The 23,107-nt window shown below is 34.2% G+C and overlaps 3 protein-coding genes across 4 annotated transcripts; all 3 read left to right on the forward strand.

The window, feature by feature from the left end:
• Positions 2,493–9,690, forward strand: LOC109357110 (mannosyl-oligosaccharide 1,2-alpha-mannosidase MNS1-like). 2 transcript variants are annotated; one of them, XM_019600839.1, is made up of 14 exons: positions 2,493–2,924; positions 3,931–3,978; positions 4,461–4,664; positions 5,156–5,268; positions 5,629–5,694; positions 5,821–5,992; positions 6,610–6,699; positions 7,000–7,124; positions 7,224–7,289; positions 7,548–7,656; positions 7,758–7,856; positions 8,310–8,390; positions 8,464–8,634; positions 9,058–9,690. In XM_019600839.1, the coding sequence occupies exons 1-14, from the start codon at positions 2,763–2,765 to the stop codon at positions 9,295–9,297; spliced, it is 1,746 nt and encodes a 581-aa protein (XP_019456384.1). In that variant the 5' UTR covers positions 2,493–2,762; the 3' UTR covers positions 9,298–9,690. The 2 variants fall into 2 exon arrangements, with proteins under 2 accessions (XP_019456384.1, XP_019456385.1); XM_019600840.1 differs by having other exon boundaries at positions 2,494–2,924; positions 4,479–4,664.
• LOC109357380 (calcium-transporting ATPase 9, plasma membrane-type-like) lies at positions 11,664–20,536 on the forward strand. The gene is made up of 25 exons (XM_019601308.1): positions 11,664–11,912; positions 12,503–12,619; positions 12,712–12,751; positions 13,292–13,410; positions 13,490–13,621; positions 13,710–13,799; positions 14,726–14,795; positions 15,294–15,364; positions 15,443–15,526; positions 15,603–15,680; positions 15,758–15,829; positions 16,108–16,191; positions 16,301–16,383; positions 16,467–16,575; positions 16,656–16,711; positions 16,832–16,874; positions 16,980–17,063; positions 17,359–17,496; positions 18,521–18,586; positions 18,709–18,807; positions 19,053–19,163; positions 19,492–19,659; positions 19,804–19,863; positions 20,036–20,200; positions 20,387–20,536. The coding sequence occupies exons 1-25, from the start codon at positions 11,697–11,699 to the stop codon at positions 20,519–20,521; spliced, it is 2,490 nt and encodes an 829-aa protein (XP_019456853.1). The 5' UTR covers positions 11,664–11,696; the 3' UTR covers positions 20,522–20,536.
• LOC109356216 lies at positions 22,085–22,860 on the forward strand. Its single transcript, XM_019599549.1, has 2 exons — positions 22,085–22,753; positions 22,849–22,860. Exons 1-2 carry the CDS (start codon positions 22,085–22,087, stop codon positions 22,858–22,860), a joined length of 681 nt encoding a protein of 226 aa, XP_019455094.1.

Genomic DNA, 23,107 nt, shown 5'->3' on the forward strand with positions numbered 1-23,107 from the left:
TTAATGACTCATAACTTTTTTGTCACACTAATTTGGTTATTAACTGTTGCACCACCAATCTTCTTTATTCCCTAAAATTCACAAAGGAAATTGGTAAACATTGAAACAATTTACATATTGGGATGAAATTGTGTGAGCTTGTTTGCTCCCATGGATTTAAAGGTGTGGGTTGGGACAGCAAAAGAAATAATGAAGTAAGATTAGAAAAGAAATAATGAAGTAAGATTTGGCAACTTTAACGAGAATGGAGATTACTTGTCTCATTTTTTATATCTTATTTATATACTAGATCAATTAAAAAGTGATATCTAATGAGAAAGAGAAATCACAAAAATAAAAAATAATTTTTTATATTATTTAATAGGATGTGATTGGCTTGAGACATGAAGACATAAACTTTTTAAGACATGATATCATTGTTCCATGAATGTGAGATTTATCATGTAGCAAATGAGGTGAGAGTTGTGAAATTTTAAATGATTTGGAGAGAAGCTTACCTCAAACAAAAAAATAAATATGTATGCACCAAGTATAATAGTTTTTACATTGTAATTGTATTGTTTATCATTTATTTTTAATCATTGTGTGCTATTATTTATACTGAATGTGCATAAATATTTACACTGCATAAATACCACTAAAATACTGTTACCCACGAGAAAAAATGATATATGTCACTTGTAGCCATTCATTAATAAACAAAATATTACTTTGTGACATATGTCATATTTTCTCATTAATATTATGATTTGTAGGGAGTTGTAGGAAAATATATTCACAAATTAAAAATATTAAACATTGGTATGTGATGTGGTCTCACGTAGTCTTTACCAATAAGAATTTCAAAGTTCGGTCAATATCTAACTTCTTTTCTTTATATGGGTTATGGTCGAGTACATTTGATAAATATCATTCAAGAGACTCAAAATCGACATGTTCTTTTCCACCTAATAAATAATATATACTGAAAAGATTGAAAATCACTATTGTTAAGAATATGGATCAATATTTGATAAATATATTAAAAAATAGTTACGCAATAGGTTTAGCCAAAACATTTATAACACGACCCAAATAAGTCTCACTTAATGGTATATGAGTAACTCTTCTTGTTGCTTTTACTGAACTTCTCTCTTGTATCATCAAACCATCACCCATTAATACAACACTAACATTATTTGATTCCAAATTCAAAGCAATGCCTACAATATCCTCTTCAAATTCCACTAATTCACTCACCATTATGATCATACATAACATAGAAATCACACTTTGAAAGGGTGGACAATTAGCTAGAGCAGCAAGTGCTATATCAAAACTGATTGCAAAAGAGGGGATTTAGAATCAATACTTGAAAAATCATATAAGTTATGTTGAGAATTGTACATGAATTGCATAGAAACTGCAGATGAAATGTATAGGAGTTGCACGAGAATTGAAGAAATGGACTAAAATGCAATAGAAAATGGGGTTGAAATAAAAATATATTAAACCATAGCTTCCACTTTAATTCTCATACAAGTAAGTTTTATGTCTACAATAATTTCATGTTGATATACTCACCATTTTCTTCTATAAATGATCATCTCATTGAACCTACTATATAACTTGACTTCTTTTCTTTATACAGTTATGGCCTAGTACATTTGGTAAGTATTATTTCAGAGACTCAAGATCAACATAATCTTTTCCTCATAATGAAGAATATATATCGAAAAAAACTATTATCACCATTGATAAATAAAAAAATATTATTTTGTTTTTAATAAATAAAAATGTATAAATACTCATACACTTAGGGATGATACAATTTTAATATGGGAGGACGATGTATTAATACATTTTTCGATCTGTAATCAACTCACAAACTAAAAAATATTGTTCAAATACTATATTATCCAATTAGGTTTCAAATAAAGTTTTCTACGTTTAATTACAAAAATATGACGTCGAAGTCGAGTAAAACCTCTTCCTAATTAACATAACTAATATTCAACTGAAAATCGGGTCCAACAAAAATTAGACATCCTAAACACTTTATTCAACATCTTCAAATATTGACTGAGTTTTAAATCATTCTCATAGTTGTTATTAAGGCTACATTACTTTTTTATTGAAAATTGTGAGAAAATATAATTGATGTGATTATGATTCAGATATGGATAGTTATAAAACTATAATATTACAATCATAATTGTACTTTCCGATTTAATATAAACACTACAAAACAAAATAGATATTTATAAATCAGTATAATGTATAACGTATTATATCTGTATAAATTTAAATTTTTTTTTGGTTCATCTCATTTTCTCAAAATATCACAATTTTGCATGAAATTTCTTTATTTGCATGTGTTTTCGTTTTCTCTTTGCTTCTTCATTTATTCCACTTTTATTTTTATACCCATTTTTTATGATGAGAAATTGAAATTGACTATAGTTGAGTTTAGTGGGACCCATCACTCACCATATTGAAGAACAAGTCTCCTCATTTTCACTATTCCCTTTCTCTTTGAATTAAATTTCATTGGTTAATCATTTTGTGCCTAAATATTTTGACACCATCCACTTCATTTCTTTTCTTATTCATTCCTTCACCAATCCAATTCCTCATTCTTCTTTTTATAATAAAAAACGCAGATTTCAAGGAAAAAGGGGTTTTTTTTTTTGCAATTTTACGTTAACTAACAACTACCCTCTTTCTTATTCTCTAAACCAAATCCAAAGTTTGGATCTTTGGTTTGTGGGTATTGTTGAAAAATGGCTAGAGGGAATAGATCAGCTATAACTAGTAGTAAATGGAGGTGTTTAAACCCTTCTTATTATCTTAAGAGACCAAAGCGTTTAGCTTTGCTTTTTATTGGTTTTGTTTTTCTTTCTTTCTTTGTTTGGGATCGTCAAACTCTACTCAGAGAGCACCAGGTACTAATTACTAACCCTTCAATTGTGTTTTAAGATTTTGTGTGCTCTATGAGTAAGTTTTTGTAATATTGCATATGATTTTGTTTATGGATCTGATTTAGTGTTTATGCCCTTTTTATATATGGAATTATAATGTGGATGATTATGCCAGCACTAAGGATGTGTTTGGATTAACATCTTAATCATGTGTTTATTCAATAAGCTATTTTGAAATAAGCTAAAAAGAACTTATTTTCTCAAGTTTGTTTGGCTGAGCTAAAATCATGTTAAGCTATTTTCATAAGCTTTGTTGTTCTCATGAATCCAGTAAGCTCTCTATAAGATCTTCCAAACGCCACCTTAAGCTATCATAAATCCAATTGTTTCACTTCGATTTTTATTAGATTTTGTATGATCCATTTCAATCTTATTCTACTACTATTGCGTGTGTGATTTTGTTTATGGATCTGATTTTTTGTTGTCCCTTTTTAAGATATGGAATTATGGATGGTTTTGCCGATACTTGGAAATTCAGTGTTGCATTTTCAGATTGTGTCAAGATAGAAGGATAGTTAGAAAGTTAGTTAGTTAAGGGGATTACTTAGTTACTTAGAAGGATATAATTAAAGAGGGATATGAGACAAAATGCATTCAGTATTTTGTAATCTTTTGTAACCTGAGCTCCTGCTTGGCTGCGAAAGGGGCATCCCTCGGAGGAGGATTCTTTCTCCTATTCTCGGCCATTCAATAAAAATGTTCATTTCTCAGTTTTCTTTTCCCGGGTTCCTAACAGATCGTGATTACTTTTGTGGTCATAGAGCATGTTCCGTTACTATGGAATTTTGGAAGAGCTCATAGACAGTTTGTTAGGACTTATGAAAACAACTATGAAAATTGTTATGACCTCCTGTAAGCTATATTTTTTATTATTTCAATAAGCTTATGGAAATAAGCTATTTTTCGAATATTTTTAGCATTTGAGTAACTTATTTTCATCATTGTTATATAATTTTTCTGTGAAATACAGATTGAAGTTGCCGAGTTACGGAAAGAATTGACTGATTTGCATAATTTGGTAAGAAACAATCGGTGTATATGATGTTTCTTTTGCTATATTTACTCCAGTCATTGGTTCCCTCAAAACATTTCATTCTATTTTGTAAACATTTAAACAACAAACACAGTGAAATATTGAAATGGTCATAATACATTAACATTTGGCATTGTCTGCATGAGTTCATGAACTCTGCTTCAAAATGATTGACATTGTAAAGTGGAGAAGATGAAGAGAGAGATATTTGATAACTGTTTTGTTATTGAAAATTATGATTAGGACTTACAACTTCTCTAGTCTTCTAGTGTTCATCTGATGTGAAAATTTCATTCCCCGTTCAATCTCACATTAAGCTAAAACCTCCCCCTCTTGCTGTTAGTTCGCGACTCATCTCCTAGTGGTTGTTTTACGGTGCACTGGTGCAGGCTTCTTACTCGATTAATGTACTATTTGTTACGAAACTTTAAAAAGAAAATTTGTTAATCTACTTTTTGGGGTCTAAGAAGTTGGACTTGTTTCAGTTGGATGTAAATAGTGCCCAAGGTGGTACTGTTGGGAAGACTGGCTTGGAGGGAAAGATAACCGAGTCCAGTAAAGATGCCCCAGATGACCCCATTGACACCCAGAGAAGAGAAAAAGTAAAAGAAGCAATGCTTCATGCTTGGGGATCTTACGAGAAGTATGCATGGGGCCAAGATGAACTTCAGGTATGATGAATCTCTATTCTAAACAATCAACCTATTATTTTTTATTTGACGATAGTTTTAAGATGTGTTTTCCCTTGGGGCTTCTTATTCTGTTATAACCCTATAAGTTCAGCTTATTTCCTTTGAAGTAAATCTTCTCGAGCTATTGCTAGATCAGGATTCAATTCACTCATATTTTTGCTCCTAAACAGATATAAAAAAAAGCTTATGTCTTGAAGCCATTAGTCAGTGAGTGAATGACACACTTTTAGACTTGTCCCGATACCATTTCGATCTTCCTTTCTTTAGCCTTCATTGCATATTTGATTTAATAGAGTAACGTGGTTATGGTGCAATATGAGATCACAAATATTTTCTTGTAGTAGTAAGTGTCTGCTCTTAAATGCATGATAAATGTCAGTTTGTTTTTGGGTAGAAATAAATATTTTTTTTGTTCTTTACATTATATTTATATTTTCCATGAGTGATGGTTATTTTCTTGGTTCTACTAGCCACAGTCAAAGAGCGGTGTCAATAGCTTTGGAGGTCTTGGAGCAACTTTAATAGATTCTCTTGATACACTATACATTATGGGGCTCCATGAACAGTTTGATAAGGCAAAAGAGTGAGTGTAACGTTTGACCCTATACATGAACATGTTACCATTATTTATTTTTTGCTATCATCACATTGCTATATTTTGTTTGGAATCAATGGCGGTGACATCGATTATTTATTCTCTCTATTAAATTAAATGCTCTTGAAGATGCAAAATTTATGCTGATTTTGTTTTTGATTTCTTATACATATTTAAGTCTCCTTTTTTTACCTCTTCATCATTGTTTATTTTTTTTTACATTTATATGTGAAAGTTGATTGAATTTGTTTCAACTACTTGCTATAATCATCTGCTTAATATTCAATTGTGGTACTTCAAATTATGCTTCATTGATTTTATTGTCATATTAAGATATTATTCTGACAGGTGGGTCGCAACGTCTTTGGATTTTAACAAGGATTATGAAGCAAGTGTTTTCGAGACAACCATAAGGTTGCTTTATAAGGTTTACTTTGCAGTTAAATTACATTTCCCATGTAACAAATTATTTGTGCTCGACAACTAAAATATGTTATGTTTTTTTCTTTCTTTTTGTTGTCCTATTCCTACCAAATCCAGAGTAGTAGGTGGCCTTCTCAGTGCATATGATCTTTCCGGGGACAAAGTTTTCCTCGAAAAGGCTAGAGACATTGCAGACAGATTGCTCCCTGCATGGGATACACCTACAGGAATTCCTTATAATATCATCAACTTGGCACATGGACGTGCACATAATCCTGGTTGGACTGGAGTAAGTTATATATTTTATTTGTATGCATTTCAGTCTCACTCAACACTTGGGGATTTGGATATTGCTTTCATGGGCTGTAGTCGTTGATATTAACTACGTTTAATTTGGAGATTGCCTGTGATTACTTATATTTTTATTAACCATAGAGACTGACGTTATAGGTTATAAGTCATTTATGAAGCTTCAAATTGGTTTTCGAGCAAAATTTATTGTGAGGTCTTTTTGAAGGAACATAAGTTTAGTTACCTTTTTCAAGGAACATAAGTTTAATTACCTTTTTCAAGAAACACAAGTTTAACTAGAAGAAAAGGCACACAATTGTAGGACCTTTTTTGCCAAACATTGAGTTATGAAATTTACTATTTTCTTTTCATCAGAAAAAGGTTAGTATTTCGTCTTGGTATGTTTGTATTAGAGATATAAATTTTGGCAGGTTCAAATTGCAAAGACAAACTTGATTTTAGATCAAGAGATTTTCTGTTAGCTCTATTCGTTTTTTTTATTATTTGATTTTCATTTGTGCATTTGTTTTTGGACTCCTGGTTGTGCCTGTATCAGTCAATCACTAGAGCTATTTTATTGGTGTCTCTAATTTTTCTCTTTCCATTTTTTCCAAGGGTAACAGTATTCTCGCAGATTCTGGCACTGAACAAGTAGAGTTCATCGCTCTATCTCAAAGAACTGGAGACCCAAAATATCAGCAGAAGGTTTTTAACTCTTATTCTATATGTTCAATTTTTTAACTGAATAATAGGGTGCCATTGTTAGGGGGAGAGTATCATAGCATTGTTTACATTTTTTCTCCCTGTATGTGTTAAAACATGTTTAATTGATGCCAGTTTGTTTGTAATTTTGCCACTAGCAACATGCTTATAGTCTCACCGTTTATTTAATCACATGCTTAAGGGCATTCGCTAACAGCTTATACCATGTTGTTTGTTACTTGTGGGCTGTGCCACGTATTTTTCTTGCAATGCACTGACTGGTTTTGCACCATGCTGTTCCAGGTGGAGAATGTGATAGCGCAGCTTAATAAAACATTTCCCGAAGATGGACTACTTCCTATCTACATTAATCCTAAAAGTGGAACAACAAGCTACTCCCCCATTACCTTTGGTGCCATGGGTGACAGGTATTAGCACATTTTGATGGCTTTCTTTTACATGATATATACATGCAGTGAAATTCTCTCCTATCATGTTCGGTTGTGTTTGACACAAGCTCATTGCAGTTTTTATGAATACTTGCTCAAAGTATGGATACAGGGGAATAAGACTTCAGCTGTCAAAAATTATAGGTGAGAACAATGCACCTATTTTATCACATTTTTTTGCTTTATTGGTGGAATTATTAATTGTCAAAGGATATAGTTGAGATTTCAGTTCCCTGGATAAATGAAAGAAACTTTATGTATGCTTGTCTTCAATTTTTGGTGGTGAATGGTTCTTTTTTTCCTTTTCAAATTAAGTTAGTATAAGAAGCTAATGAATTAGAAATCTGAAGAGTTCTGTTACTGATTTTTTCTTATTGCCTATTTTTGAAATCCTGAAAACAGAGATATGTGGGAGAAATCAATGAAAGGTCTGTTAACCTTGATTAGGAGAACAACACCTTCATCTTTTGCTTATATATGTGAGAAGAATGGAGGATCTCTCTCAGACAAAGTATGATATTGTATTACAACACTGGTATTGTCACATTTAGTATTTTACCATATGATATTTTCGGTGTTAAGTTCATTTTTCATTCACCTGAATACCTGCAGATGGATGAACTTGCATGCTTTGCTCCAGGGATGATTGCTTTGGGATCATCTGGTTATGGTCCTGACGAGTCGCAGAAGTTTCTCTCACTTGCCGAAGAGGTATATTTTAATAGCTATTTGATCAACCATAATGTGTCGCGACTCGATTATGGACTGATCGTCTGTTACGAGGTCGAATGAAATTCTGTCCTCTACCAAATAATTTGGAGTCGCTCGCCACTATGTTTTTTGCCGTCAAAACATAGAAAGTTCTTTTACGCCCAATTTAGAAAATATGGTCATCGAATTAGAGTTATGAGCTCGAGAGCCGATTATAGATCGGGGAAGGTATTAGCACCTCGTCCACCCGTATTAAAATGATACTCTCACTAAACGCATGGACTAAAATGACACGTTTGTAGGCCGATCATTGGGTAATTATAGGCTAAAAGTGAGGTGCAGCTTTTTGGGAAATTTTTCTGTTTTTCTCAAAATTTTCTGTTTTCCGAACAATTTAGGATTCGATTGGGTTAACAACTTAATTACATACTTATTCAATAAGCTATTTTGCAGCTTGCTTGGACATGCTATAACTTCTATCAATCTACTCCAACAAAATTGGCTGGAGAAAACTATTTCTTTCATTCTGGCCAGGTTAGTTATTACTTCATTTGTAATGTGCAATTTGAAAATGGGATCATCTGAAATTTATTTTTGAATTTTATAGGACATGAGTGTGGGTACATCATGGAACATACTGAGGCCTGAGACGGTTGAATCGCTCTTTTACCTCTGGCGTCTAACCGGCAACAAGACATACCAAGAATGGGGATGGAATATATTTCAAGCTTTTGAGAAGAACTCCCGCGTAGAATCAGGCTATGTTGGACTGAAGGATGTAAGCACACCTCAATTTCACATTTAATAATGCGCTTGTGTTTGAATTAATATTGTTTTGTTTAAGTACCTCCTCTTCATAGAGCGAACCTTGGCGCAATGCTAAGGTTGCTGCCTTTTTTTTAACAATTCCCTCTCAATCAGACAAGAGGAGAGAAATTAAATGCTATTTGTCCTTCCATCCCCTCCAAAATTCTGAACCAAATGAGGGAAGAATATTTTCTCTCCTCCCCTCCATGTGGGCCGGGTCATTTCGGGGCAAGCAGATCATTTATGATAAAGAGGATGAGCTGCGCTTCAAGAGAATGATTCGGAGTTCTTGCTGAAAACACACGGAAAATGTTTCCGTAGGTTTTTTCTGGCAGACTTAATATCCTTATGCAGTTATTTTGCATACTGACATGGTAACACTACTTGTTCTCAGGTTAATACTGGTGTCAAAGACAACATGATGCAAAGCTTCTTCCTTGCAGAGACTCTGAAGTATCTTTATCTTCTCTTTTCACCTTCTTCAGTCATCCCATTAGATCAATGGGTATTCAACACTGAAGCTCACCCTTTGAGGATAGTGCCAAGGAATGAAATGGGACATGTTCAGAACTCAAATGAGAAGCACAAACCCTTATCTAGATTAGGTGGCCGGAAGGGAGGTCGGTCGGATTAGATCTCCATTCTTCTCTACCATTGCTGGCTGAACCCTCTTTATCAACATTCAAGAAGAGTAGTCAGCTTGTGTGATATCAGCATTCCCTTGTCGGGAATCGCGGAGTATGGAGAGGTTCATTCTGCTTCAGATGGTATGTAATGAATAATATAGGAAATAGATCTTCTAGTTCAGTAGTTCTTACACAATGATGGGTTTGATTCAAGGGTGACTTTCCCTTCTGTTGATGAATGAAGTTTTTGAAATTTATGGGGAATAGGTTGTCCTTCAATTTTTTTTTCTTCTGGAAACAAATTTTCAGAACATTACTTACATATGAGCTAAGGCATATATTATCTTAGCATTCAATAGAAGACAGGTCCTGACAATATCTTATTTATGTATTTTTATTCATTTGTGTGTGATGTTGAACCTTGTCGCAAACTCGTAATGGTAAGGTTGCTGCCTGTTCAAATCCTAGAAATGACATTTTCGCTTACGTGTTAAGGTTGCATACATCTACTTTCGCATACCCGCAAAGTTGGAGTCTAGCCTATATGGCTCCCTCTTTTTTATTTATTTGTTTGTAGCTATGCTTAGTCTTGAAACTAGGAAACCGTTCATTAAGATTATAAGAAAAAAGGCATCACATTCTAGCTTCTACAAGTAACCAAAGCAATTAACCAACAAAGCAATCTTTCCAATTACAACTTACATAATGAATGTGGCCTCATTAGACCACTTACAATTGTATATTTATTGTTGATGAACTTACATAATGTTATGAAAATATATTATTTGATTTATTATAGATCATGTTATTCCTAAAATGGTTGAAAAAAGTGAAGGGGGCTATACTTTCCATATAGTTGTGATTTATGAACAAGAATCTTTGCCATGATAGAATTTATGGTAACTTGTTGAAATTGGCCCACTATTTGACCATGAAACTTATATGAGGCAAAGTAAAAAGGCCATTGTTGTTATCATTTGATTCTGGGTACCGGAAGGGGACATAGATCACTTGTCTTACTTTCTTGTCTCGGTTCAATGAGAAATTACTACTGAATTAAAAATTATAAAAATACAAATGAACATTTTTATATTATTTAGATGAAGCTGATTAGTCTGGGACATGTGAATATAATCATTTGGGATAGAAGATATGTACTGATAGGAAGGATGGAAGCAATTCAGGACCATCCTACCAAAAGTTGTAGACAACAAATGGCCAAGAACCAAGTGGCTCAAATATGTATTTTTTGGTCCAACAATTAGTGTCTGGTTCCAAAATCAAGATTTGAACACTAGTGGTTGGAAAACATAAACAATGAATCATTTTGACCTCACACCTGAAGTTGTCATTATCCATATTCTTAACAAGTTAACATGGGTGCCATTCCATCTTTTCTCTAAACATGACAACCACTATTTACATTCTTAATTATTAATTGCAACTTAATTTTTCCCAATTTTACTGACTTACATCATATGATTTATAATTTAAATACAAAATATTAAATAATTAATATGTAAAGACCACAATGCCTATAAAAATGCTAGTAATTATAGTTATACTTATTAATAGGCATGATCAATTACTTATTCCCTTTATAATAATAGTTTATACATGTCAAACACTTACTCTTACACAAATAACAACACTTGGGCATGGACCCTGTCAAAATTGGGGATAGGACACTATATATAAGATAATTAAACATGCAAATGACAAAAAATTAAATTAAGAGTTAATATTTTGTATGGCGATGATATAAAAAAATATATATTAAAAGGTATTGGTGAGAGAGTAAAATTGTAATCAATATTGTGAAACCCAAGCCGTACTGAAATTGGTAGAGGTCCATATTAGGTTTAACGACTTTAAACGGTTAAATCATCCGGTCTGATTGAGTAATTTCATACATAATTAATATTTTTATTTATAAATGTAAAATTTTATATAATTAATAATTATGTATAATTATATTGAAATAATACATTTTCATCTTTCTCATTTTTGGATCATAGTACAACAAAATATTATAGCAGTGTTCCATTTTTAATATTATAGCAGTGTTCCATTTTTATTATTTTTAAGTGAACCGACTAGTTAATCAAATTTAACGGAGTTTAATACATTCAGAGCTAATACTCACTCAATTAAGAAAGAGGCTTATTGTTGTTGCATGCATATATAAATAAGAATGTTATAGTTGTATGTAGTTAGTGGGTAGCATGATATGAAATAGTTAATAAGGGAATAATAATACAGCGCCACTGTAGCATTACCGTTCATTCTTTCTTTCTCTCATTTTGAATTTCTCATTTCTCTCTCTGTATTTTGAATAAGCAGTGTTTGTGTGTTTGTTAGAATGCGGTGTTGCATTGTGCCTGCGTTGTGAATAATCATAATCATAATGACTATTCCAACCACCGATGTTGATGTTAACGCCGTCGATGAATTCACCGTAACTATCAACTCCGGCAGGCCCTCTCACACCGACGACAACAACCACCGTCAAGATCAACATAACCAAGATAGCGATGATGATGATGAAGTTGTGGATCCTAATGATCCTTTTGATATTACTCAAACTAAGAATGCTCCTATCGACACTCTTCGCCGTTGGAGAGTAACCTTTCTTTTCACTTTCCTATTCATTCTGCATTATCATTATTATTAGATTATTATTAGATAATATCTCCATGTACTATTACATAAGTTATCTCACCCGACCACTAAAATCATCACCACATGACATTTGTTTGTTTTAGTTATTTGAAATAGTTTTTTATAACATTAAATCCTTAGTAGCAGAAGGAGATAACTTATGAGTACACACTTTATTCTCTTATTATTAATACACTTGACATTATAAAATCATGTCAATGATTAATATCAAAACCAATTGGCAATGAGAGGAATAGCCATTAGGTAAGAGAATGAGACAGATGATGTGAGAAACTTAGTTCACAATAGTATGGTCACTAAATTCATAACTAGAGAATGGTTATACAAGGCAAGTAGAACAACAGCTAAATGTATAATCAACCTTGATTTAATTGACTAATTCACTACCAGTTTTAGCATTACATTAATCACTGGATTGTATTAAGTTGCTGCGATTTTGGCTAGGAAACATTAGTATAGAAGTAGTAGTAGTAGTAGTAGTAGTAGTATGGTTTTGCAATGCATCTTAACTCAAGTTTCACTCATGTGCAGCAAGCAGCACTGGTGCTCAATGCGTCCAGGCGTTTTAGATATACACTGGACTTGAAAAAGGAAGAGGAGAAAGACAAAAAGATTAGATTGATTAGAGCCCATGCACAAGTCGTCAGAGTAATGTTTCGGAATGGCACACCATTTTGCCCATTTGTTTCTATTTCTAGCAATCTTTTACTTTTCCAACTGATGGTTAATTTCTCTATTAGGCAGCATTGCTTTTCAGATTGGCCGGTGAACGGGAACTAGGTATACTTCCTTTCTTATAAAGTACAGCTTCCATTTTTCATTCATCTTTCATAGTTTCTTGTCTACCAAGAACTTAGCAGTGGCAATGATAAGTTTGTAGTGTAAATAATATACTGGAGGTTTACAGAAAATGAACCCAAGTCCTTAACTATGGATTAAAATCCAAAAATACCAGTTTGGCATTGAAGTTTTTCATTTAGTTTTAAGGTACCTCAAGTGGATATGCAATTTAGAAATATTCACTGATGAAAGTCATGCACCCATATAAAAGAACTTTTGTAATGTGAATTTATTTTTAGTATTTTGTCTTACTTGGCATTCGGTATATATATAAGTCGATCTGTATTCAGTTGCAGAAATCTTGTTTGTAGCTTTCAGTTAATTTGTCTTTTTTTCCAAGGACAGATTTAGCTTTTCTGCTTACTGTTATGGCACTAAATTCACATAACTGCATGTTGTTAAAGCTTATGCGTTCTAAAATACTATCGGCATTTTGAGTTACTTATAACAAATTTTCATTTTATGTTTCAAATCATCCAGTAATAAATACAGCAGTGACACCCCTACCTCAAGCTGATGGTGACTATGCAGTTGGGCTTGAGCAACTTACTTCAATGTCTAAGGATCAGAATGTTTCTGCTTTACAACAATATGGAGGGGCAAGTCTACAAATCCTTTGGTTGCTCACACTGATGTCGAAGTTTGCTTTGGTGATTAATCTAGTGATATCTTGTTCAGGTTAAAGGCTTATCTAATTTACTAAAGTCAAATCCGGAGAAAGGAATCAGTGGAGATGAAGCTGATCTATCAAAAAGGAAAAATGCATTTGGAACTAATACATATCCTCGGAAAAAAGGGAGAAGTTTCTGGGTATATTGATAATTATTCATCATTTTTCCAATTACAGTTGATGAATTATTTGCAATACTGGCCTTAATAATTTGTTATTATTTTACAGAGGTTTCTATGGGAAGCCTGGCAAGATCTGACTCTTATAATATTGATTATAGCAGCTGTAGTATCACTGGTACTTGGAATAAAAACAGAGGTATGGTTAGCACTCATATTTGCTAATCTTCATCAATCACAATAGTAAAATGAGCATTGTAAATGGATCCCTAGTTCAGTAGGATTTCTTTCATATGGGAAATCATATATAAAATCAAGAACAGCGAGAAATAGTGTGCAGTAAGAAACTAAAAATGATGTATGTGAATTACAAATTACTCATTACTCATTACTCATAAAATGCAATTATGAGGCAACAAATTGTACAGATCTATAGAAATTGAAACTTCTTGTGAAAGAGTAGTTGTTGCACTTTGATCATGGGATTTTGAACTATTCCAAACATCCTTCACATAAAGAAACTGTTTCTTCACAATCTTTGTTGTTGGATGTGATGCAACAGTTGGATTATCAAATCATCAAATAATAGCAACAAAATGTGATGCTAGTTACTGACAAGTCGTTGGTCCATGGTGTAATGACTCATTGGATCCCAAGTATCATAAGGCCAAGGGTAAGGTTCAATCTTTGGGAGGGGTAGCCACGCTTCCCGAAAGGTATTAGTTCAGATGAAGCAATACCCTTAGTTAATATAGGAAAAAAATTTATGCTAGTTTGTCCTTCATGGTGTTCTCGAAATATATGTTTTGGGAATATCGTTGGCTTGCATAATTAAAGTTTGTTATCAATGCTTAAATGATACAATGAATTGAGTAATTCATCACATTCCATTGACGGTAGATTTTAGCTCTGATTATTTTCCCTTTTGGAATTATGAAATTTGGCATGTTTACTTTGTGTTTTATTTTAGGAATGCTCTTTTCTCTTTATATGTCTGCTTTTTGAATGGTGCTTGGTTCTGGATCTTTTAATTATTCTTGCTGTTGGAATATATGGTTTCTTTCTTTCTGTTGAAATAACTGTCATTCTCAAAGGTTTATCATTTTCTTCATTTGTCATTGCTAGGGTTTGGAAGAAGGATGGTATGATGGGGGAAGTATTGCTTTTGCAGTTATTCTTGTCATTGTAGTTACAGGTATTGCATAAACAAATAATGTGTTCAATACTATCAAAATATTTGCAGACATGTATAAGTGGGCCATATTGTTTTACAACGAAAAAGAGAAGGCCATATTGAGATTTTGATACAATTTTATTTTGTTTATTAGTGACCTGTTAGGCAGTAGTAAAATAGCAAAATTAGTTAGAGATAGGAATTTAAAATTGCAGAGAATAAGGAAATTCAATACTTCATTCATGTCCTTCCATGATTTTCCAGTGCATATTTTATAGAATCGGGAAGGTAAAATGTTAAGTAATTTGGACCGTACAACAAATGGTCAGATCTTACATACATGCTAGCTGTACTATAGCTGGAAAGAAATTTTCAAGAATTAATCTAAATTAATCCAACACATAGTAATCCAACCAGGTAGGCTTTAGGTGAGTACATTTGGACATCTCTAATACTAACAGTGTCATTTTGTTTCTTAGACTGACTTTATGCTGTTACTTTCTCCTTTTTGTTTGTCAGCTGTCAGTGATTATCGGCAATCTCTGCAGTTTAAGAATTTGAATGCAGAAAAACAAAATATACAATTGGAGGTGTGTAACATATTTTTAGAACATAAACTTATCATTGGGAATGTAAACTAAGATCATATGCTATTGAACTTGTTACAGGTCATTAGAGGTGGCAGAACAATTAAAATATCGATATTTGATATTGTTGTTGGTGATGTTATACCCCTTAAAATAGGAGATCAGGTGAGTTTCCATTTGACTTTATTTGGAACTTAATTGTTTTCTTTCTACATTAATCATCACTCTGTGGTATACTTAGGTTCCTGCTGATGGAGTGTTAATCACCTGTCATTCACTTGCTATTGACGAATCCAGTATGACTGGTGAAAGCAAGATTGTAGGTTTCTATATCTTCTATTGACCAAATTATTAGCTGTTAATTCTTATGACTTTTAAGCCAATAGTGTTCTGCAGGTTCACAAGGATCACAAATCACCCTTTCTGATGTCTGGTTGCAAAGTAGCAGATGGAGTTGGCGTTATGCTGGTATAATATGATATTATATCCTTATTATGCTAGTTTGCTTGTTGTTTGATGAACAGTGGCTACTGTTTGTTTTGATTTATACCAAATGAGATGGCTGATTGTGTTCTATTGTTGGTTATTTCAATATTGAAGTTTTATTATCATTTTGTTGTTTATGGTCATTAAATCTGTATTCTACTCTGCAAAAGTGTGTAGAAACTCCCTCCTATTTTTAAGCACATGAAACAGATTTCTAGAATGTCACCACCATGAGTAACATTTTATACTGCCATCTGTAGGTAACCAGCGTTGGTATAAATACTGAGTGGGGATTGTTGATGGCAAGTATCTCAGAGGATACTGGAGAAGAGACTCCATTACAGGTTTCCCATGCTCCATAAAAAACAAAAAGAAAGTTGTTGTTTTAGTATTTAGTAGTACCTTAACAAAATTTACATGTTAAAACTAAACTTATTTTGGTGCAACTAATAGGTACGTTTGAATGGAGTAGCAACTTTTATTGGTGTAGTTGGTCTTAGTGTTGCTGTTTTAGTGCTTGCAGTCCTCTTGGGCAGGTAATCTTAATTTTTTCTTTTTGTACGTTATGACTCAATAAGCACAATCTTTGACTTGCTATGTTATGACTTTGTAATTATAGATTCTTTTCTGGCAATACGAAAGACTTAGATGGAAATATACAATTCACTGCTGGAAAGACTAGTATTAGTGATGCAGTAGATGGGGTGATCAAAATTTTTACCATGGCTGTAAGTGCGAGTTATGAACGGTTTTATGCATTTCCCCCTTCTATTTCTTAATATTTTTAACCAAATATAGAGCCATGCAGGTCACAATTGTGGTTGTTGCAGTGCCTGAAGGTTTACCTTTGGCTGTTACCTTAACGTATGTCCTAGTTGCCTTGTTATTTCATTTACAACGTACATGTGCCAAAACTAGGTCCTAGATATTGTTTTTTCCCCTTCTAAGCTGTGTAATTTTCTTCCTTTGTTGCTTTCATGGTAGCCTGGCATACTCAATGCGGAAAATGATGGCAGACAAAGCTTTGGTAAGTAGATAGATTCTCCAACAGTCACCTCCACGTCTTAGGCTTGCAAATCTTTTATGTATTTTTAGTTTTGAAATATCTTTTCTAACAACCATAGATGTGTAGGTACGAAGACTGTCAGCCTGCGAAACTATGGGCTCTGCTACAACGATTTGCAGTGATAAGACAGGAACTTTGACCTTAAATCAGGTGAGTTCCATAGTCGAAGGCCTGGGTACTCTAAAAGGATAAAAGGACATATAGCTATAATTTACAGAAATGGAGTATAAGTCTTTCAATGAATGCCCTGTGTTTGATAGACCCTTTGTGTTCCCAACTTTACATGTCTATATTTAGTAATAGGCATAGTCTACCTAATACGTTTTATAATTTATAAATAAGCTGTTTCATTTTGCCTGACTCCCAGGTGTCTTTATTTTATTCATTTTAATTAAAATCCTTAAATTATGAAGATCTGATTTTAATTGATTTAATGGCATTATAGATGACGGTAGTCGAGGCATATGCTGGGAGGAAGAAGTTAAACCCAGTGGATGACTCATCAAAGTTGCATCCAGAAGTTTTATCTCTGATAAATGAGGGCATTGCGCAGAATTCAACTGGAAATGTTTTTGTACCCAAGGTTTGCCTCTATATGTAATTTAAACATCTGTAACTCTTATTTAGTTGAAGTTTTTGTTTGTATGTGTAAGAGATATAAAACCATTCATGAGACTCCACTTAACAGCCTAAGCTTTGAGGAGAGTTGCTCTATGACTGACCAAATGGTCGAGGGGTTGACCCTTGCTACCCCTATTTTTCATTACTAAGTTGAATTTCATAGTAGAGTAAAATGGTTCTGTTCTTTGTCAAATGCAACATTTCCAAAGAGTGTTCATCTTAAACTTTTAGGAGAGTTTGTCCTTCTGCATGGATGTATGGTATCAGCACAAGGTAGAGTGGGTCAGTGCATTTTCCATGCTTCAAGCCCAAAAGACTCTTGTGAAGGAGAGTTGTGAGCGATATAAAATCATTCATAAGCCTCCATCTAACTCCTTATATTTGTGGGACAGTATTCAGCTTAATTAGAGATTTCTTCTGACAACTGGTTGTAACAAAATATGTATAGAATGGATTAATAAAAATGCACAACCAGCTGGCCAACGAATGGTTGATTGTAATTTCTTAGCTGATAAATTAGTTTCTCTATCTAATCTTGAGGAAAATATTCTTTACATTTATCAGTGTTTTAATGGGTAAAATTTGATTGAGAAACAACCATTAAAATGAATTTTCAGTTGCAACCTCCAAGTATGTCTCCTGTGGCTGTGTCTTATGTGTGTTCCTCTGGCATATTGCCTGGTGTCAATATAGTTGATATTAAGTTACTCACAGATATAGGAGTTTGGAAGCTCTTACCCGTGTATTTGGCATCTGATAATGGCCATCTTGTGCGCCTGTGGATAGTTTCTTTTGTACTGGCTAATATGAACTAATAGAGTACCTGATATAAGATTGTACTGGTCTTGTGAGTGTAAAAGTATGATATAAAGTTATTTATTTACCTGTTGTCGTCCTCTTTTATTGTAACTATTGTGGTTTTTGTTTTTCGAATTAGAGCTAATATCCATTAAGCATTACATCTGTGACTGCATTTGGTTTGATAGGATGGTGGAGAGACAGAGGTGACAGGATCTCCTACAGAGAAGGCAATTCTTTCATGGGCAGTCAAGGTACCCTTGTCGATCCCCCCCCACCACCACCACAGACACATGCCTTTTTTCTGTCCATCCTCCCTCCATCTTTTAATCCGTTGATTTTGAACCTGAGCTCATTTATTGATTGCATATGGCAGTTGGGTATGAATTTTGATCGTACCAGATCAAATACGACAGTTCTCCATGTCTTCCCCTTCAATTCTGAGAAAAAGCGAGGTGGTGTCGCTCTGAAGCTGGTAATTACCTTTCTTTATTCTATTTCATAAATTAATATTTAACATAGGTATTCATCAGTATTCATCTCTTGCTCTTTCAATTAATTTTTCATTTGAGAACTAAATTAATTTATAAAGTCAATGTTGTTTATTTTGCTAATATGGTATCATTTCATGTGCATAGGATATCTAAGCCATTTACTGAATAAGTTTTCCACCATCTTTTCTGTGCTAATCAGATGTAGTGGTTGCAATTTTCCTGGCAGGTGGACTCAGGAGTGCATATTCATTGGAAAGGAGCTGCAGAGATTGTGCTAAATGCATGTACTCAGTATCTTGATTCAAATGGTGACTTGCAATCCATTGAAGAAGAGAAGGTTAGGATAGGCAGTTTCAAGTCCTAGAAAATTCATGTTTTACCTGAAAAATGTTTGCTGGGGGGAAGAAAAATCATTGAATTGAAAATTGGAGATAAATATTTTTCTTTATAGCTCTCGGGAATTAAGAAAATTACTCGGGATTAAGTTAACACCAAATACCTTAATTTGTATCAATGTGATTGAAGTGTTCTTTCATGTTACTCTGGTGCGTACCGGGTAATATAGCAACTGATTATTCTTCCAAAAATATGGCAACAAGAGCATTTATATTTTTTTAGCATCTCCAAGTTAATTGGATAGTATTTTACCCGAAACTCTTTTGCAGGCATTTTTTGGGGAGGCAATTGATGACATGGCTGCTCGCAGCTTGCGTTGTGTTGTCATTGCATACAGATCATATGAATTAGAAAAAGTTCCATCTAATGAGGAGGAGTTAGACCACTGGTCCTTACCAGAAGAAGAGCTTGTTTTGCTTGCTATTGTTGGAATAAAGGTAATGCAAGAGTAGATTTTCTTGTTATATGAATATTCTTTATTGTTGAATATGGAATTGAATTGCTAGAAGCTTCCTTGGTCGTCATTTTTTTCAAATTAATCCTAGAGTCTCGTTAATGCTTAAACTTATATGTATCTTCAGGATCCTTGTCGCCCTGGAGTCAAAGAGGCTGTGAGAGTATGCACTGAAGCTGGTGTTAAGGTTATATATTATTTTTATGTTTGATGAGTATAGTCTTCATATTTAGATCACAATTTAACGTGAAACCAGTTAAAGACAGTGTTTGAACTTGTTTTTAACGTTATTATAGCATGGGTATTATTCGAAATGTAATCAAGGGAACCCAACCCGTTGTTCACTTATCAACTCATAGGTACGCATGGTTACTGGAGACAACCTTCAGACAGCAAAGGCAATAGCTTTGGAGTGTGGGATTCTGGCTTCAACTGAAGATGCAATTGAGCCAAATATAATTGAAGGAAAGAGGTTCCGTGAACTACCTGAAAAAGAAAGGGAACAGATTGCTAAGAAAATAACGGTATGCTTCTTCTATTGGGATTTCTTTTGTTATATGCATTAGCTACAAATATTCAATAAGGAAAATTTATTTATCTATTCGTAATCTTATACAAAGGAATGCTCTTCATGTCAATAACCCCAGCTATGATACATCAAACTGAGTTAGTTATAATTTTTCTAATTGTGATTTGCTTAATATATATAGGTGATGGGGAGGTCTTCTCCTAATGACAAGCTTTTGCTTGTGCAAGCACTACGTAAAGGAGGTGAAGTCGTTGCTGTGACAGGAGATGGCACCAATGATGCTCCTGCACTTCATGAGGTCTGTTATGTTCCTTAGATGAAACCTTGACTATTGAGGATTAGAACTACTATGAATGTTTTTAAAATTTTGATATGTTTGCTCAAGAATGAGCATGCAAGGCATGCATATATATTTGCTGATGCACACTTTTATTAGAGTATAAGACTTAAAGTCTTGGTTTATGGACTGATTCAGTATGGTTGTTACTAAATCAGTTTTATTTGATAGTTGTTTTGTTTCTGTGTTACCAGAAACAGTTAGTTAGTTAGGGGAGTTAACTTGTTGTTCACGTTACCTCTCATTCTTATTCTCATTCTCTCTTGTAATGCTTCCCCTGGATTATATAAAGGGGATAGCTTGATCATATTGATTCAAGAAATAAAATTACAAATATTCAGTTTCTCTCATTACCTCTCTTTTATGTTTTCTGTCTTTTAATTCTTTTACATGGTATCAATCGTCCTAATGGCCTCAGCCACAGATCGTGCACCTTCATCTTCTCCACCAACTGCTTCTGCACCTCTACAAACCGTTTCTCCTTCTCTTTCTCTACCCATTCCCACCATCAAACTCTGTGAGAAGAATTACCTCACTTGGAGTCAGTTCATGGTAGCTGCTCTCAAATCAAACAGGGCTCTCAGATTTGTCCTCATCACTGATCCTCCTCCTAGATTTCTCTCTGATCTTGACAAAGATCATCATCTTCAAAATCCTACCTTTCTTAGCTGGGAAGAACAAGATCAAACAGTTTTTTCCTGGATCCTCAACTCAATTTCTGAGTCATTACAACCAAGAGTTCTTGGCTGCACCTCATCTTACCAATTATGGGAAGAACTCAAAGCATGTTGCAATGCCCATACCAAGGCTAGAAGTAGACAACTAAGAGCCCAACTTCGCACCATCTCTCAAGGATCTGCCCCTATCTCTGAATACTTTTCTAAAGTCAAAATATTATTACTGATTCTCTTGCTTCAATAGGCACTCCTATCTCCATTGTTGAGCATGTTGACTGCATTCTAGATGGTCTTGGGGAGGAATTCCAATCTGTCATTACAACAATTGAAAGCCAAATTGAACCTCCCTCAATAAATGACCTTGTGCAGTTTCTTTTAACCTTTGAATCCAGACTCATCAAAAATAGACACAAGGCTGTCTCAGATGCTCTCTCAGCCAATGTTGCCTCTGCTCCTTCTCCAACTCAGTCCCCTTCTTCAGTGAATAATTCAAGCCAGTTTCATCCCAAATCATCTCAACCTAGGTATGACACTTATCCTTCTGCTCCTAGCCACAGATATGACAACTATCCTATTGGTTCAAGAGGGGGGAGGTTTGGAAGAAGAGGGGGAAGACCATTCAGGGGAGGAAAAACTACAGGTCGTTCTGGTAACCACTATTTCTGTTCCTACTGCAATCGTCCTGGCCATGACCTAGATTGGTGTTACTATGCCCAACAAGATTCCAGTTTTCCATACTCCCTCACATTCACACAACAACAACAACTTCTCTTCTTATCCTCAAACATATCCTAACCCTGCTCATCCCATGACATCCAAAGGACAAAGGCTAGATTCTTTTTACCCCCATCACACCTCCAGACCTATGCAACAATACCTCAACTACAACACATATTATGATCACAACTCTGCTACACCACCTCCATCTTCTCTCTATGGCACCAGACCTCATATCTCTCATGCTCAGCCTCAAGCCTTTACTGGATCACACCCTTATGCTATGAATGTCAGTACTGGAGGCACTGACCCAAAGAATTCCATTTGGTTCCCTGATTCTGGTGCAACCAACCACATTACCTCAGATCCAACATTTCTTCATGAGCCAACTGAGCAGTTTGGTCCAGAGCATCTCTATATGGGTAATGGTACTAAGGCTTCTATTTCTTATGCAGGCCATACTTCTTTTCCCTCTCCCTTTAGTCCTCATATATCTCTTTCTCTTAACAATTTACTTCTTGTTCCATCTATTACCAAAAACCTGATAAGTGTTTCTCAATTTGCCAAGGATAATAATTGTTTCTTTGAGTTTCATCCTAATGAATGTTTTGTCAAATCTCAGGATTCTAATACTATTCTCCTTAAAGGGTCTCTCACCACAGAAGGGTTGTATGCTTTTCCTAGTCTACTCTCCAAGAAGTCCACTCACTGCACTTCTGGTTCTACATCAAAGTCCAAGCCCTACTCTGCTGCCCTAACTAGTTCCAGTATCAACAACAATTCTGCATATTCTCTTTGGCATTATAGATTAGGTCATGTTCATTCTACCATTGTAAACACAATAATGTCTCAATGTAACCTCCCTCGTTCTAATAAAACAGTCTTTGATTTCTGCAATGCTTGTTGTTATAGGAAGTCTCATAGAATTCATGCTCCTAAATCCACTAGTGTATATTCTAAATCCTTTGATCTTCTTTATCTAGATTTGTGGGACCCTGCCCTTGTTTTATCTGAGTCAGGGTTTAAATATTACCTCTCCATTGTTGATGCTAAAACCAAATACACTTGGATCTATTTGCTCAAACAAAAATCAGATACCTTCACTATTTTCAAGCACTTTGTCCAACTTGTCAAAACTCAGTTTAATACCATCATTAAAGCTGTTCAAACT

Source organism: Lupinus angustifolius, chromosome LG09 (assembly GCF_001865875.1).
Source record: "Lupinus angustifolius cultivar Tanjil chromosome LG09, LupAngTanjil_v1.0, whole genome shotgun sequence".
Taxonomy (NCBI): Eukaryota; Viridiplantae; Streptophyta; class Magnoliopsida; order Fabales; family Fabaceae; genus Lupinus; species Lupinus angustifolius.